This window comes from Streptopelia decaocto (genome assembly GCF_964273445.1).
Source record: "Streptopelia decaocto genome assembly, chromosome: 6".
Lineage (NCBI taxonomy): Eukaryota > Metazoa > Chordata > Aves > Columbiformes > Columbidae > Streptopelia > Streptopelia decaocto.
In genome coordinates, this window is record NC_138660.1 from 43,190,644 (window position 1) to 43,206,127 (window position 15,484).

General features: G+C 42.4%; 1 protein-coding gene across 3 annotated transcripts in view; it reads right to left on the minus strand.

Annotated features, from left to right (window-relative positions):
• Nucleotides 1–15,484, minus strand: part of UBE2E3 (ubiquitin conjugating enzyme E2 E3) — a 56,735-nt gene that overhangs the window by 21,995 nt on the left and 19,256 nt on the right. The window contains exons 4-5 of one of the 3 annotated variants that reach the window (XM_082055586.1): nucleotides 7,393–7,416; nucleotides 5,913–6,124 (exon numbers count right to left, since the gene is read on the minus strand). The exons of 1 other annotated variant lie outside the window; for it this stretch is intronic. In XM_082055586.1, coding sequence (XP_081911712.1) covers nucleotides 7,395–7,416 — 22 coding nt within the window. In that variant the 3' untranslated portion in view covers nucleotides 5,913–6,124; nucleotides 7,393–7,394. Of the gene's footprint in view, nucleotides 1–5,912; nucleotides 6,125–7,392; nucleotides 7,417–15,484 lie in introns of those variants that run through there. One more of the 3 variants, XM_082055585.1, reaches the window with a different exon arrangement.

Consider the following 15,484-nt stretch of genomic DNA (forward strand, 5'->3'; position numbering starts at 1 on the left):
TTTTTTTCCTACTTTGGGACATGTAAACAGAAAACATTTGCTTTAGTTTTCTCAAACACTTTATTTTGACTTTAGCTGAGGACTCGGATTCAGAATTTGTCTGTGTTACTGAAGAAGGAAAAAAATGATCCCAGCAGTGGCACATCTAACCTTAAGCCAGTTCTCCCTGATGGGCAAACAAAGTTATTGATCAGCCTGAGGCCAGATATCCCAGTCTCACAGCACAGAAATGCCCCCAGAAGACAGATTAGCAAAAGCACCCAAAAATCAGTTAAAACCAACAAAAAATTCTCAGGGACTTCTGCACAGCTACTGAATCACGCCTGAAACCTTCAAGAATGAACAGGTTCCAGCAGCAGAAACAAGCAACTAGTAAGAAGCAGGAGCAGCAGAAAACCACCAGCACGTGGTGCACAGAAACAATCTGAATTAATATTAAAGCTGCTTTTTCCCAAACCTCACCTCAGAGCTACCACGCTGCTCTGCTCTGGGAACACATGCCACACCAGGGGCTGTGGGAGACACGAGCTGGCATCGGCCATGGTGACTCCATGGATGAAGCCTGGAAACAAGCCAGCTCACCTCGGAGTGCAGCATCAATCACTTCCCCACCAGGCATAAGACACGTAACGCCGAGGAGAAGCTGAAGCTGCATATCCAGCGTTTATTGATTTGGGCAGTGCCCTCCTCCAGAACTGAGAGAAGTTTTCAAAGTCAAACACCACCTCCAGACTTGGACGGATCTCACAGTTGTAACAACAAAAACCCAACAACAAAAGATCAGAAAGACCCAGTGCCCCAAAACTGAACTCTCAGACTCTCTGTGGTTGTTTTTTTAAAATCACGCTTTCCTCAGAAACACCAAAAATAAAGTCTGCTGAGGTAGGGAGTAATTTGCTTACTTGATGAAGCAAACCAGGCTATGTCAGCAGACTCGCTGCATCCCAAGGAACTGTCATCAAACAAAGGTGCTTACACAGGACTTTAATGAAAGAAAGGTCTGACTTGAAGGGAGTCGGTACTGTTCCCTCAGCCCAGGGGGCCTGGCCCCCTGTATGTCCTGCACTGAAAAGACAGACAAGGTGCCCTGTAGTAGACCCCTTACTGCTCTTAGATGGGAACACCTGTTAGAGGAGAGGTTAAAGATGTCTTTGTCCTGGCAGAAGTACTGCACACACAGCAAAAAGTGACACCAAGTCTGAAATTTGATGCCAAGACAACATTCGACTTCTTTTCTGCATGCTGACGCAACATTAACTTTTGAAGCCTAATTATGATCATTGAAATTTCAATAAACTCACTCCACTGTTGAACAACAAACTGAAACATGTTATCAGGCAGGGATTTGTTCAGAGCCACCAAGGATACATTTGGCACATCCCACTCCTCTCTTCATTTCAGTGGGGCTGTTCCAGAACAAACACACATTCAGAAAAATTTAAATAATCTGGAGCAGCTGGACGCAATCTTTGTTCTTACTTAGGAGAGCAGCGTTCAAAAGCATGTCCGAAAATGAACCAAAAGCCGCGTGCTCAGGTCCAGACTGAGAGAGGAAATTCACATGACTGCTAAGGAGCTGCCAGCTGTGGGAACTGGGGACAGGAGTGGAGAGGAGAGGACAGGACCACTTTCCTGGTGGTTACGGCAAGTCAGTCTTATAATCTGGGAAACATTACAAATGTTAGCACGGAGTGGTCAACTAAAAGGAGCCTTAAAATGATAAAGGAGATCAGCATAATGCCCAGTATTACCTTCTGTTGCTAAAGAGATAGAGTTTGTGTTGGCTGCAATTATTTTAGAAACATCCCATGCAGAACTTACTGCAGAAGGATTTTCTATTCTCCCGTTTCCTGAAGATTTACCAGAGACCTCAACTAGTTCTCAGGGAACCGGAGGGATCTAGATGGAAGAGCTGGTTTCTCACAACCAGCCACTGCCTTTGTCACTCTGATGAGCAGGTTTAGCTCTTGAGCTGTGAATGGCTTTTAGCTGCAAATCCAAGGTGCAAGAGGGCAGGAGAAAGGCAACAAAGACCAATGAAGACCCAAAACTCAGGACATTTTTCTATTTAAATGCCTTCTGGATAGAAATGAAAGAGGCAGAAAACATTTCAGCAAAGCTATTTTCATTTGTAGCATTTCACAGGATGTATGCAGGGTGCATAGCAGTTAGTATATTTAGTTGGTATTGGAAATATTTTGCTGGAATTAGCTATGCAGACCATTATTAAAATGAACAAGTGTACTCAGTCCCTTTGACCAAGTTCTCAGTTTCATCTGAGGCTTGACTAGTGTCACTGAAGTTAATGGAGTTGCTTTATACCAACACAATGATACTTTAGACACTGAGAAATGCTAGTAAGAACTAATTTACCTAATTCAAAATTAAAAAAACCAAACCAAAACAGAAACTTGTGCTTTTATCTATAAACGTATAATAAAAGTACCAAGAATATGTCAACGTATAGTTAATTAATTCACATTAATAATTAACATTTAACAATTAACAATAATTAACATTAATAATGTATAGCCAATGAATTAGTGTAGCTAATGAATTAATAAACAGTGTAAAAAGAGGCAATAAAACTGAAAATGAAACAGACCTCCAGTACTTCAGATAAAAATTGATTTACAATTTTTCCACATTTAACACTTGTTTTACAGAACAGTATCTCTCAGAACCTCTACAATCTCTCCAAACAAAATACAAAATCTCTTAGAATAAGATACAATCTCTTAGTAAAAGATACAAAATCTCTTCAGGTTAAGTCACTGCTCTTTTGAGCAAAGGCAAAACCCACAGTCCTATTATCTGGGTTTCTTGGTAAACAAGTTAGATCCACAGCTGCAGCTCCTGTGTTACACACGCCTGTGACAACCACTGGTATGTTGCTTGAGCAGTGCTCAAGCACACATTTCTCTAACAGTTCAGCAATCTCTCCCAAAATAAACACATCTTTTCCGTTATCAGAAGCCATAAAGTGGTTGAAGAGCCTTGAAATGATCTTTTCATTAGTTTGAGATGCTTAAGCATCTCAGTACTGAAACGTCCCATATAAGCTTTATGAGACAGGAAGAATATAAATCCTACTCTCCTATTCCCTTAATGAGAATGCCTAATAAAAATGTAAACTAATTCTCTTGGTTGCCACTATCCTGTCTACTGAATGAAATCTTCCTTTTCACCCTCATATATATATATATATATATATTTTTTTTTTATATATATATATATATATATATATTAAAAAAAACCTTCAAAGCTACAATATCAGTATGGCTGTTTGAGATTACTCATCCAATGCCACAAGCTGGCACTAGTTTATTAAATTCCCTTATTTCTTCTTTTACTTTTCATTTTGCCTTGTCTGAGGCCAGACAGGATCACTCCCCTGTTAGCAAATCCATCCTCTTCAAGTCAATACTGTAACAGACTTACTGAAGTCCATCCTCCATTAACAAAGAATCACAAACCCCTCAGCTTCCAGCATTTCCCTGCTGAAGGTATACTTCAGTAAATATGAATTATCTATATGATTATAAACATTTATGTGCTTTTAAACTCAAATATGTATTAAATATGCTTAAGCTGTTCTTTCCTTTCTATCTCTGTAAATGCCTCCTTGTCCTCCTAATTCAAACAAATACAGAGGGTGCTTCTCCCGCAGCATTTGTCACAGTTATCAGCTGGGTGGACACTTCTGTCTCCTGTTCTGCTTACATGGAGTTTCTTGCTCAGCCCCTTCCTGGCATCCTCATGGTCTCTTCAGCAAAGAGAGAGTTCAGGCAGGCAACAACCTGATTGTCCAGCAGCTGAAGAAAGAGAGTGGAGATTTCAGCTCATTTTCATGTCTGACCTGGAAGCCAGCCAAGAATGCCAGCAGTACCTGTGGACAATTTGAAAAGCGACAAAAGAAAAAATAATCCTGAAGCCTCCAGCTAAACCCCAGTGGTTATAAGAGAGATCCTAGAAACCCTGGAATGATGCAGCAAAGTGAACTGTCTGGAGAAGGGCTCAGGAAACAAGCTGAAGCACAGGCCCCTCCTGGCCATGGGCCAGCAGTCGCAGCTGACCGCAGGGCAGAGCCATGTCAATGCACCAGCCTGATTTACCACTGCCCGGCCAAAAGCAGGACACAAGGTGCATTTCAAGGCAAAGAGGCACCACAGTGGAAGCTGCCAGAAAGAACATGTAGAAGATGAGACTGTTGGAGAGGTGGCATACAAAACTGGAAGTGAAAGCATGCTCGGTCCTGATCAGACACAAAAATAACTGTTGAGCCTACTGCTGAGGAAGCGTTTCTTCACGCTCACGTCTGAAAGCACACACCTTGCCAAGGACCACACTGAGAGAAGGCTGCAAATCTTCTCTTCCCTTCTGCAGTAGACTGCTGCTCCTGTAGCATAGTTAGCAGGTGAAAAGAAGCACTTGGGCTAACCCAAGATACCCCCAGGGGACGCAGCTGGACAAACTGGTCTTTTAGGTGTGCTTCTGCACATTCCCGCTGGGTGCCCTCCTTTCTACTACCCCGCGTTTGCCAAATCACTGCTTTGGGACGGGCTGGCAGGCACCCCAGCTTGTTCCTGGCTCTCCCAGGTAAACACTCACTGCCAAGGAGATGTCCTTTCCCTGGAAACAGCAATCCTCCTGCTCCTTGTCACCCAAAAGGGTGAGAAAGTGTCCCCCTGGCCAGAGAACAGGCTAACAGGCAGAGAAGGAGCTCAGGAGCAGAGAGAAAGCAGAGAGAACATCAAGAGAAAGCAGAACTGAACACCACCCCTCCTTTGTGGGTTTGTACAACCAGAATCAGACCACTTAGGAGGCAGCCTCCAGTTCATTTGTTTATTATAAGGTGCCTAATGCATAATAAGGCAGGGGGCCCTGCCCTTCAAAGTACCTCTTCTCTCAGCCTGCATTCTAACCTTTTGATGAAAAACAGACAGAAGAAAGGAACCAAGTGTGTTTAGTACATGCAATATAAACAGGTCTGGCGGCATACTGATACTTCCCAGTCTCGAAGGAGAGGATAACAGCTGTCTTGCTGCTTCAATCTCCTGCTCCTGAGTTGATTCACACAGTGTCTGGAAAAAAATAAAGCTACACCACAGTGCCTCCAGGCTGGGTATGGGCAGAAGGTGGTCTCATTATGCAGCCCTACACACAAAATGCCCTACACCAACCATTCTGTCCCCACATAAATCATGAGTGTTTCCTCCCAGCAAGCTCCAGCTGAATCTCCTATTTCTGGAGCACTAGAAGATTCAAGGCAAGGGAAGAGCTTCTCCTGAGAAACGCTCTGCCAGTCTTCTTGCCCCAGGTCACTCCTGTGGTCTTCTCCGCACAAGTGCAGGACATGGAGGGGGTCTCTCTCAGGGGGACCTGTCATCTTTTCTCCCTTGCATTGGTCTCTGGTGTATTCACACAGCTCCTTACAGGACCTGCTGAGATTTCTGTACTGAGCAGTAGCCATCAAGATGAAGTTAGGCCAGCTGGTTTTCCCTGACAGTGTCCATCCCTCTGTGAAGCTCTGTCCTTGGGCAGTCTCTGCAACAGGTACTGTATGGCCGGCAGTTCCCCTGCCTCTCACGCCTCTCACCACCCCCCAGCAGCACAGGAAGGGCAGCACATCACCACCGCAGCCCTGCACACACAGACAGGAGCTCCCAGAGGAGACAGCAAATCGAGACAGACCCTCTGGCAGCTGCCTGCAAGCCTGGTCTACACTTTTTAAATACACATGCAACTCCTCGTAAGAGCCTGGTGACACCCCTGTGCCCCTCACCGCAGCCCTGCCCGCACAAGGGCTGATGCCTCTCTGACCTCCCAGTTTCCAGCACTCAATGTGACTTTCTTCCATGTTCAGAGAACAGACCCAACAAGTGTCATCCAAGTTGTTTTGTTCTGCAACAACAGAAGAGGGATGAAGTCACCTGCAGTCCCACAAAGGTATGTGTTTTAGGCACTGAGAGGAAGCCAGAGGTTTATTTTTATTGCAACTGATTCAAAGCAGAGAAATCCACATGTCCAGCACAGAGGTAAGACATCAGATCTGCTTTAGATGATCTCCTGCAATGCTGACGTTACACTGGGCAGCTCAGCTCTCCACCAAGGAAGACAACTTCTGCAGAAATGGCAGTCACTTGTAACACAGATCCTCAACCCTGCTTTTCACACCACTAAAAACTATATTTGCTTCCATTTGACATTTTTCCCACCCTCCTGAAAACACCATGATGAAACAGATTTTTTTTTTTTTTTACCAAAAAAAGTTGTGACTTAAAATAAACACATAAAGTTTCCTTTGAAAGTGAGAACTTTAGCCTGATATCAGTGATCACACAACTGCTAGAGGAGCAGTGTTGCTCAGCACCCAGGCCAGGCATCCCAGTCATGGATGGGCAAACACACACACAGAGCACAGGCAGACGCCTCTGGACACTGCCCATTCCTGCCTGGTGTATGAAAGGGATGAATCTTCTGGGGTAAAGCACCCTAAGGCTCATCTCCTCCTGTCACCATGGATATGCAGACATTGCCTATTCAAGCAGGAGCTGCCAAGGAAAAGTGAATGAGGAGGATCTGCAGCAGCAGTTGCTAGGGGTTATAAGCTGCTCTTGTGATGGAAGAGGACAGCTCAGAGAGACACTCTGAGTCCAAATCTGACTTTTTATTCCACCATCCACCCCGTTACAGCTTAAAGCCTTCACAGGGTACTCCACTTGGGTCATTGCCCATTTATGTGCACGGCTAACGAACACAACAGCTGCAAATCAGGCAGGGGAAGAGGGGTTTTGAGATCTAGCACTGCTTCATCTGCCTGACACCCGCATTTCTGGCATATGTGCAAAGTGCGTCTGGATCTGACTTTCTTCACCACAGGAATTGCCTACATTGTGTGGAAAATGTACTTAATCGAATTCTACCAAGGACCAAGATCCTCTGTAAGACACTCTCAAAGGGGTAAGTGCTACCTCCCTATGCAGGGTAACAGCCTGAGCTCTGTTTCCTAATTATGTCTGACCTGAAGGTCAAGAGAAGCCATTCAGCCCTCTTTTTCAACAAAGCAGAGGAACCATTAGCTATAGTGGGTAAACCCTTCAGAGGAAAAACTGTCCTTCTGAACATGTTTCTGTTGGGACTAGCACAACAAGGTCCCCTGACAAGCATCCCAAGAAAAAAAAAGGAGGCATTTGCAGAGTTGAGGAGGCCTGTATGAACTGACAGTGCAAATGAACAAGAGCCCATGTCACCTTTCAACCCTCTTACTTACTGGGTAGCACTAGGGGTTGCCCACCCTTCTCCCACATGTGAGCCCAGAGATGCTCCTGCCCTGAGCATTACGGCCTTCAGCACTTACTGATGACAAAAGAAGGTGCAGTTTACACTTACTTTTACAGCTCCATTAAAGGTGACCTGCAAATAAAAAAAAAATCAACCACATTTAGTATTATGTGCTGAATGCCCCCAATAAACAGGATTAGATGAGCATTCAGCCCTCATATAAGAATTAGGCAAAAAAAATGGTACTGAGTGTTTACTTTGATTTTACATTCATGAAAGAGTCCTTCATAACAGTGATGTAGCGACCAGTTCCTGACAACTACTGGCTTTACATTTCCAGCTCTCGCTGCCTGCAGACAGCGTGCTGGGATGGAGGTGTGGCAGAAATGCTGTTCCTTTGAATGGCATATTCCTGAAACCGCCACAAGAAAGCTGGCAAAGGCAAGGGGACAGCAGGCAGGTCCCACCTTCCCTGCTTGCCCCCTCCTCACCCTGCTCAGGCACCACTGGTGGCTTTGAAGATGAGGCATTGAGATCTGTTAAAAGTATTAGCAATTCATTGCACAGCTAGAGGTAGAGCTTTCTCCTGTAACATATTGAATGCAACGGCTATTCCTGACTTGCGATTGTCACACTGCTGTCCCCTCTTCCTTCTGCCTTTGGCCCCATTTAACTGACCCCACTCCGGAAAGTGTTTCTGCATGGGTTTGAACCCCACTGACTTCAGAGGGAGATAAGCACATGCTTCAGTACTTTACTGAATGCAGTGTTTAAATGAACATAGACTTCTCTCACCAATGCTCTTCCGTACCAAATTTTGTACCTTTATTATCTATTATCCTGTAAAAAGTGACAAAAAATAGCCCATAGGTTATTTGATTAGTCCATAGCTACTCCCATTCATTCTGACCTATACACAAATAGACACATAAAAGAGGATTATGGTATTCTTATACTGCTCCCCTGGCACACAAGAGGAGGTGGTTAAACACTGTGCTGCAGTTCTCAAACAACTTTGCTCTCCTTCGAATTCTTATTTGTCATTTCTCTAATGTGAGCCTTTTCAAAAAGCTACATTAACCTACAGAAATACACTGCAGTGGTGTTCACAAAATTGTTCCAATAAGGTCTAGCAATCAGTTTCAAATCTCTTAAGTAAACAGTAGCATTGGTGACCTACTGTCATCAAAATATGTTCTGGTACACACTTACTTTTGGTTGGTTTGTTTAATTTGGCTTTTGTATTTCTCATTCTTTTGCAAAATCTAATAGTGCTTTATAGGTGTCCAAGCTGTTAATGCAACACTATCCTACAGCTAAAACTCTTCTACAAAAAATGTTAACAGTACTGTTTTGTAAATACAAGTGTTAGAGCAACCAGAGGTGTGCACACTCTCTACATCTAAATGTAGGATTTCAGGCAAATCAACTGACAAGAACCATTAGTTAAACTAAGAAACCCAACAAGTGAATGATACTAACTCCTGCTAATAACAATTGTTCATTTTTTAGTAGACTGACAAAGACACCTGCAATGGGTTAAGAAAGAATTTTAAAATAACTATAATTTTAAGCAGGAGATCTCTTAAATTAAAAGTGCTGGTGAACCAAGAAAAGGAAGTGGGTTACACCAAATTCTCACTTACTTGTTAGCAGAGGCAGATGATGGAGCTGAACAGACAGCACTGGACAAAAGCTGCTTGGGTTCATTATTTCTCCTTACTGTCCTCACTGAATAAACCCGCCTGGCTAATGTCCTCCTGCATGGAGCTACATCCGCTGCTGCCCAAGGCAGGTTTCCTCCTGCCTTGCCTGGGACAAAGCCACCAGAGCAGAGTGTGCAGGCACCATGCTGTCCTGCCCCCGCTGCAGCCAGGGGTGTGGCAAACCACTAACGAACCAGAGGAAAACAGCCAGAAAAAAAATAAACAAACACAATAAAACTCCCAAACATCACTTTTGTTGATGTCACATCACCTGTGAGAACAGTGGTCATCACACTCTAGAAAAATACGCCATCCCAAGAGCTCGCCATAAAGCAATACTGGCATGGCTTTTTGTTGTGCATCTGATGTAGAATCTTCCAATCAGCCCTTCCACTCGTATTTCAGCTTACAATGAAGAGAGGCTAATTGTGTATAGGGTCTGTCTGAGCCTCAGTACCTCAGCAAGTAACTTCAAGAAGTTTTCAAGCAAGCCAAGGAGGAGAGCAGAACGAGAGGAGAAACTACAGCAGACTACTTGCCTAAGAGCTATACATGCAGAAATAACACTTCAATGAAACACCCTCTCCTGAACGAGTAGGAGCATGATTCAAAGGGGGAAAAACCTAAGATGCACACACTGAAAGATTTAAATATTTTTGAATTACTCTATCAATTTACATTAATTTCAGCTATTTTCAAACTAACACCCAACTGTTAGACTACCAGGCAACGCCATCTAGTGATGCTAGTTGAAAAAAATCATGCACCATCCCTTATTACAAAGGTTCACTCATACAAAATTCTTGCTAGTGGAACTGCAGTCTCAAGAGGTGCAAAATTTTCAAACCTACAGCATTAATTTGGAAAAAAAGTCTGAACCATTTTATTTACCATGAAGTAATTTACAGAACTGACAGCACAGAAAATGAGCTGGGTTGATCACATCGGAATTTAAACACGCACACCATGCAGTCTTGAAACGACATAGTGATACAGTTTGGGAATAGCTACAGATATTATTTGTGTGATAAAATAATTTATCTGATTTTTGAAGATTTCTGTTGGTGTGTAAAAAATACCGGCTTGAAAAATTCTACCCCAGCTGTACAATCTCAAGGGAAAAGAAACCCTGTGCAGGTTTAAACTCTTTTCTTTAAGAGGTGGAACCACTCAGTCATCTGCTGGCAATGGCTGCTAGCTGTAATTAGCTTCTGCTGGAAATTGCCAGCAGACGCAACTATAAGTTTAAATCAATTGGCTCTGCTTCCTTCTTACAAGAAAATCGGCATTTCAGGGCTGCATTCCAGCGTGATGGATCTAAGAAACCAAAGCCAATTTGACAAGAAAGGGAAGTGTCCCTTTTCATGGCCTGCTTTAACCCTGAACACGCTGCCTGGTCCTGGAGAGGATGTCTCATTTTTTCTTTTTTTTTTTTTTAATTCCCAAAGAAAGTAGCTACAAATATACAACAAATATTCCTCCAAAAAAGCCAGCGTTCAGCCCCAATTATTTTCACTTCACAGCTGTGAAGATGGGAGAGGGAGGGACAAGATATGAAAGTCAAAAACTGGCAATAAAGGCAGCTCGTGTAACAGGACATTCAAGGGGCAGCAGAGCCCAGTGTGGGGAAAGCCAAGCAACACCCCTGAGCACCGTACTGCAGCTGGGTCACACTCACCCCAAACACCATGGGCTCACAACCACACTGCACCTTTCCACAGCAGCACAGCAATTGCCGCACAGGTCCCTGCTCTCACCCTGCTCTGCTGCACTCCCTGCTTTCCACCAGTTTTCTGCGTTTGATCAATATTTCATTATTTCAACATTCAGAGCTTCATCAGCCTGTAGCAGCGTACAGGCTGTGTATTCTTGTGACCTGTTCTGACCTTGTCCTCCTTCATATGAACTTTGTCAAGCAGATACCTAATGTTCAGCTGTGATAAGTACATGGCATCATTGCTTTGCCAGCTCTGGGCTTTGTGTAAGCCTCGTTGGGATTTAACTTCCTTGTACCTAACTCATGGGGCTCCCTGAAAACCTCAGATGGTAATAAAACACTTCCCCAAGGCCACCATTAATTTGCAGTGAATACGTCTAACACGTAAGAAATTGTTTTCAACAAGGTCAGTGTTTTAACTACTCTTCAGAAATAACAACTTCTTAACAAATCTGGTAAACATCTACATCAGGGAGCTGCCCAAGTCTCCATGTCAACAGCACACATGCACACCTGCTGTATCAAACCAGGCGACACGCACACTCTAGGATTTCTGTCAGCCTACCTTTCAGCACCCACCATCTGTATACTACAAAACGTAGTCAATGATGTCTTCAGACTCACCCAAAAAGAACATGATTTGAGACATATAAGAAACTCACATGCAAAATATACTAGAGCACTTACAGCTTAATGGAACAGGGCAGAGTTTAGTCAAGCAGAAACTCATGCATGGCCTTTTTTTGACACTAGATAGACTGGTCACGTTGTAAACTACTGTAATTATGTAGATCCTGCTACAACAAAGTGATGCCAGCGACTGTTTTGATGCATTTTCTGAACAGACATGCAGTGACAGCACAGCAGAACTGCCACAACCACTCACTCTCCAGCTGCCCCATATATGCACAACTCCCGCCTAAATATCTTTTAATAGTCACTTTGTAACCCTACTTAAACAGGTCAGCTTCTGGAAAGGTGGTGTGGGGGGATGTTTACAAGAACTTTTCTAGCAGATTAACCAGAAAAAACGTGCCTGCACACACTTGAGTATATTGCTCACCCGCGACATTACACGTTTCACAAAGCAGGTTTAAGAGCACTCTAACAATTGTACTTCCTTTACATTTTTTTTATTTTTAATATCGAATCTCTTCCAGCATTCTGGATGGCTTTAGCTAGACGGGATCTTTTCTCCTCCAATTAAGAAAAAATTCTGTACATTTAACCCTACCTACAGGCTTTTTCTTTCCTTTTTAAAAAGCCAACACTTGCTACTTAATTATAAAAAAAACCCTGGATCTTTCTTAAGCTCTCTTCTGCTCTGCGTTCCTCAGACCTAAAATTGCAATGATGTTTCCCAAGACATTTATCATGTCTTTCTTGTTAAACAGTTATTCTTCCTTTTAAACAAGCACTAGAACAAATCCTGATTTTTTCTTTAAGCAGTGGAAAAAGCAAAGTTTCTGCCAACAAATCGACATAGCCAAGAATGTTAGCTAATGTACATTCATTGCTTTCAAGGCAAAAGCAGTTTGCACCAGATAGGAATCTCACCCAGGAGCTGAAGCTCTCCAAGACACACGCTCTTCAGAGAGAGCGAGCAAGAGACTAAGAGCTGTATGAAGAGGAGGATGCAAAACTGGATTCATGCTTAGCCCAAGGATTCCCTGCACACTTGAGCGCTGCGGAGCGCTCAGCTTTCTGATCTCCTGGTTCCACACCACGGGGCTCCATCCCTCGGGTGCTATGGGCTGTAGGACACAAACCAGAAGTTCAGCTCTCCCAGGAGTAACACGAGCCTCAAGTCTTTCCTGATGGAAAGCAGGCAGCTGCCAACCCAACATGCTGTGTACAGCTCCTGCATCCTTCTCTGCCTCTCTAAGACAGCATTCACTCAAAACTCAATGCCATCTTCACCCAAACTATTTATCTGAGCCGAAATACGGCCCCTAGGCTTTGCTAATCCCATTGAGATCTCAGCTCGGTTTCTGCATGCTTGCTCGTTTCTAAAGGGCAGAACAAAGAGAATATTTGGTTTTAAAAATGCCTTGGAAACTGCAAATGAAAAATTACACGAAAAGTGTACGGCTTTAATTACATCTCTCAAGGGGACAAGAAAGCATTTCTGTGTCCTCATCTTGTCTTCTCTCTGCCCTCGAAATCCATGAGATGACCAGAGGTATAAATGTTTCTATTTGTAGGGGAAAAAATTACTTACATTACATCCTCACCAGATCATGTAAATAACAGGACGTAAAGTCTCACAGAATTAGTTTACATTTGAAACATTTTCAAAATATTGTTTTAGCTGGGTATAATAGTCCACCATCAGACGTGACACACAGCAAACACAGGGCTTCAATTAAACAGCTGGCAAGCAGCCAGGAGAAGATAAAGGCCCAGGCTGTCACTTGCTAGACAATATATATGGCTATTTTGGCAGCCAAAACCAAATGTGATAATTGAGCCACGACACATTAAAAAGGCACGCAATTTTCAAGGAAAGAGTTCCCGAGCACTAAACAGGGAGCATCTATAGTGTGCTTACAGCGAACCGCAATTTAAGAGTGAGAATGAGATGGGACTGATTACAATTCAGTGGTGCAAAGCCAACCCTGTTGAATGCACTGCACCGCTGAAAGCAACTGTATACAACCAGACACAAAAATCCACGTGTGAAGCCCACAAACGCTGCCAGAAACAACGGGAATCTAAGGAGTACGTGGCACTGTCTTAAATTGTTTTGCTGCGTATTTTTTATCTTAATAAGTATTTCACACTGTACCATTCTTATCTCCAGAAATTACAGTGCATTCAATTTGACTTCCAACACCAGGAAAAGCACCAATCTATATAATTCAGTTTTAAAATAAAAAATTATAATAATACATGAGGAGTAAATAACTCTTCAAAATCACACTTTTGCTGTAAAGAAAAATTACTGTTTTGTTTAAGACATGAAAAGCCTTAACACTGACAGCAATAGCTGTTTGGAAGACAAAGTCCAGGAGCTTTTCTAGGGTTTCACTGCATGTTTTATTAAATAACCTAAGGACACAACAAACGAACAAATGTACCAAATGAAGACATGGTTTTAAGTTCACACCCAACAGTTATATAAAGCCTCCTATAAATGCGCTCCCCCAAACTAACATGCTGACACCAATTGCACTTCCTTCTCCAGTAAAGGACTTGAAAGCCTGTTCACTCTCAGGTCCCGGTGCATTCGTTCACAAACATCCCACAAAGTGTAGGTACTTCACGATCTAAAATTATGCTTACATAAAAGAGAAGCTAAATTTAGGCTCTGTAATAGGAAAATCCCTATGAAGAGTTTACTCCCTAATCTTATTCTAAACTTAACCACATTAAAGATATATTCAAATTAAGGAATTACATGTATACCTTCCCTAACCAAAAGTTGCAGTGTATCAAGAGAGCTTAAAACAATTTATAAGAATCCACTTTTAGGCTCACTAGCACCAGTGATATCAAGATGAACGTTGCACAGCTCTTCATAATGTCAATACCAATGAACCAGAACTGAGTCCAGTGATACTGGGTAAACATTTGGAAATGATCTCCTGCACTGACCATCAGAGAAAAGGGGGAAAATATGGAGACACTAAGAAGGGGTGTTTTTAATTTAACTTAATTTCTTATCTCAAATAAAAATATCCAGGTGCTCTAAAACATGCAGATTTCCCCAAAACAAAGTCCTCACCCACGTCAAACTCAAACACCCATACCAGGCCAAAATGAAGAATCAGCATCAACACTTGACTTTGTACTAAAAACAGTACAACAAGAAACTGTAATAATTACATAATCTACTATTACAAAATGATCTTTAATGGCTGTGATATTAACTTCATTAAGTGTCAGTAAAGGAAATGAAAAAGCTGAAAGATGAGGTCAGAACATGCACTTTTGGCTGCTTCCTCAGAAGACACATCAAATACGTTATTTCTGTGCGAGGAGCCGCAGACTCCTGAGTGGAGCTGTTATGCAGCCCCCAAAAGAAAAATGAAATCTTTACACAAATTTTTCTGATTCCTAAATCAAAAAGAGGGGACAACTGCAAGAATAAATTAGTTGGTCTTCATCTGAAAATTTCATACTATTGCACGTATAAATGGCATTTTTATAATAGTGAAATACATTAAAGAAGCATAGTCTTTAATTTTTTTGTCCCCAGTACTGCAACAGACACACATGCATATTATTCCACAGGCTTTGCCAAGTGACGTTTGGTGGCAGCTGAAACAGGGCCAGCTTCAGAAAGGCATTTAAACATACACACGTTTTCCTGAAAAAGGTAAGAAATGTATTGTGTGCTTTTTCTGACTGAAGGCCACAAAGCAGAGAGGCAATAATTAAAAAACATAGAAACAAAAGAGGAATGAAGTCCCAGTTAATTAATATAGCTCACACATTTGCCCCTTGCTCAAATATCCTATGAAATCTCAGTAAAAAACCGAAATTTTTCATGGATTTTTATTACAGCCTGACTGAACAGCCAGTTATGAAGAGCTCTCATGGAATCAAATGTCATCCAAAATGTAAATTTCATACAGTTTAAGGGAAAGGAAGATGGAAAACTGTTTTAGGACAACAAACAAACAAACAAACATAAATAAGTAGCTTTGTGGTATGAGAACATTAAGGGACTGTGAATGAAACTGTGCCAGGCAGAAAAGGAAAGACTGAGTATCACAGACAAAGAGGAATACTACAAGTAGCAGATAGTTTATTTACACCTATCAGTGAATCA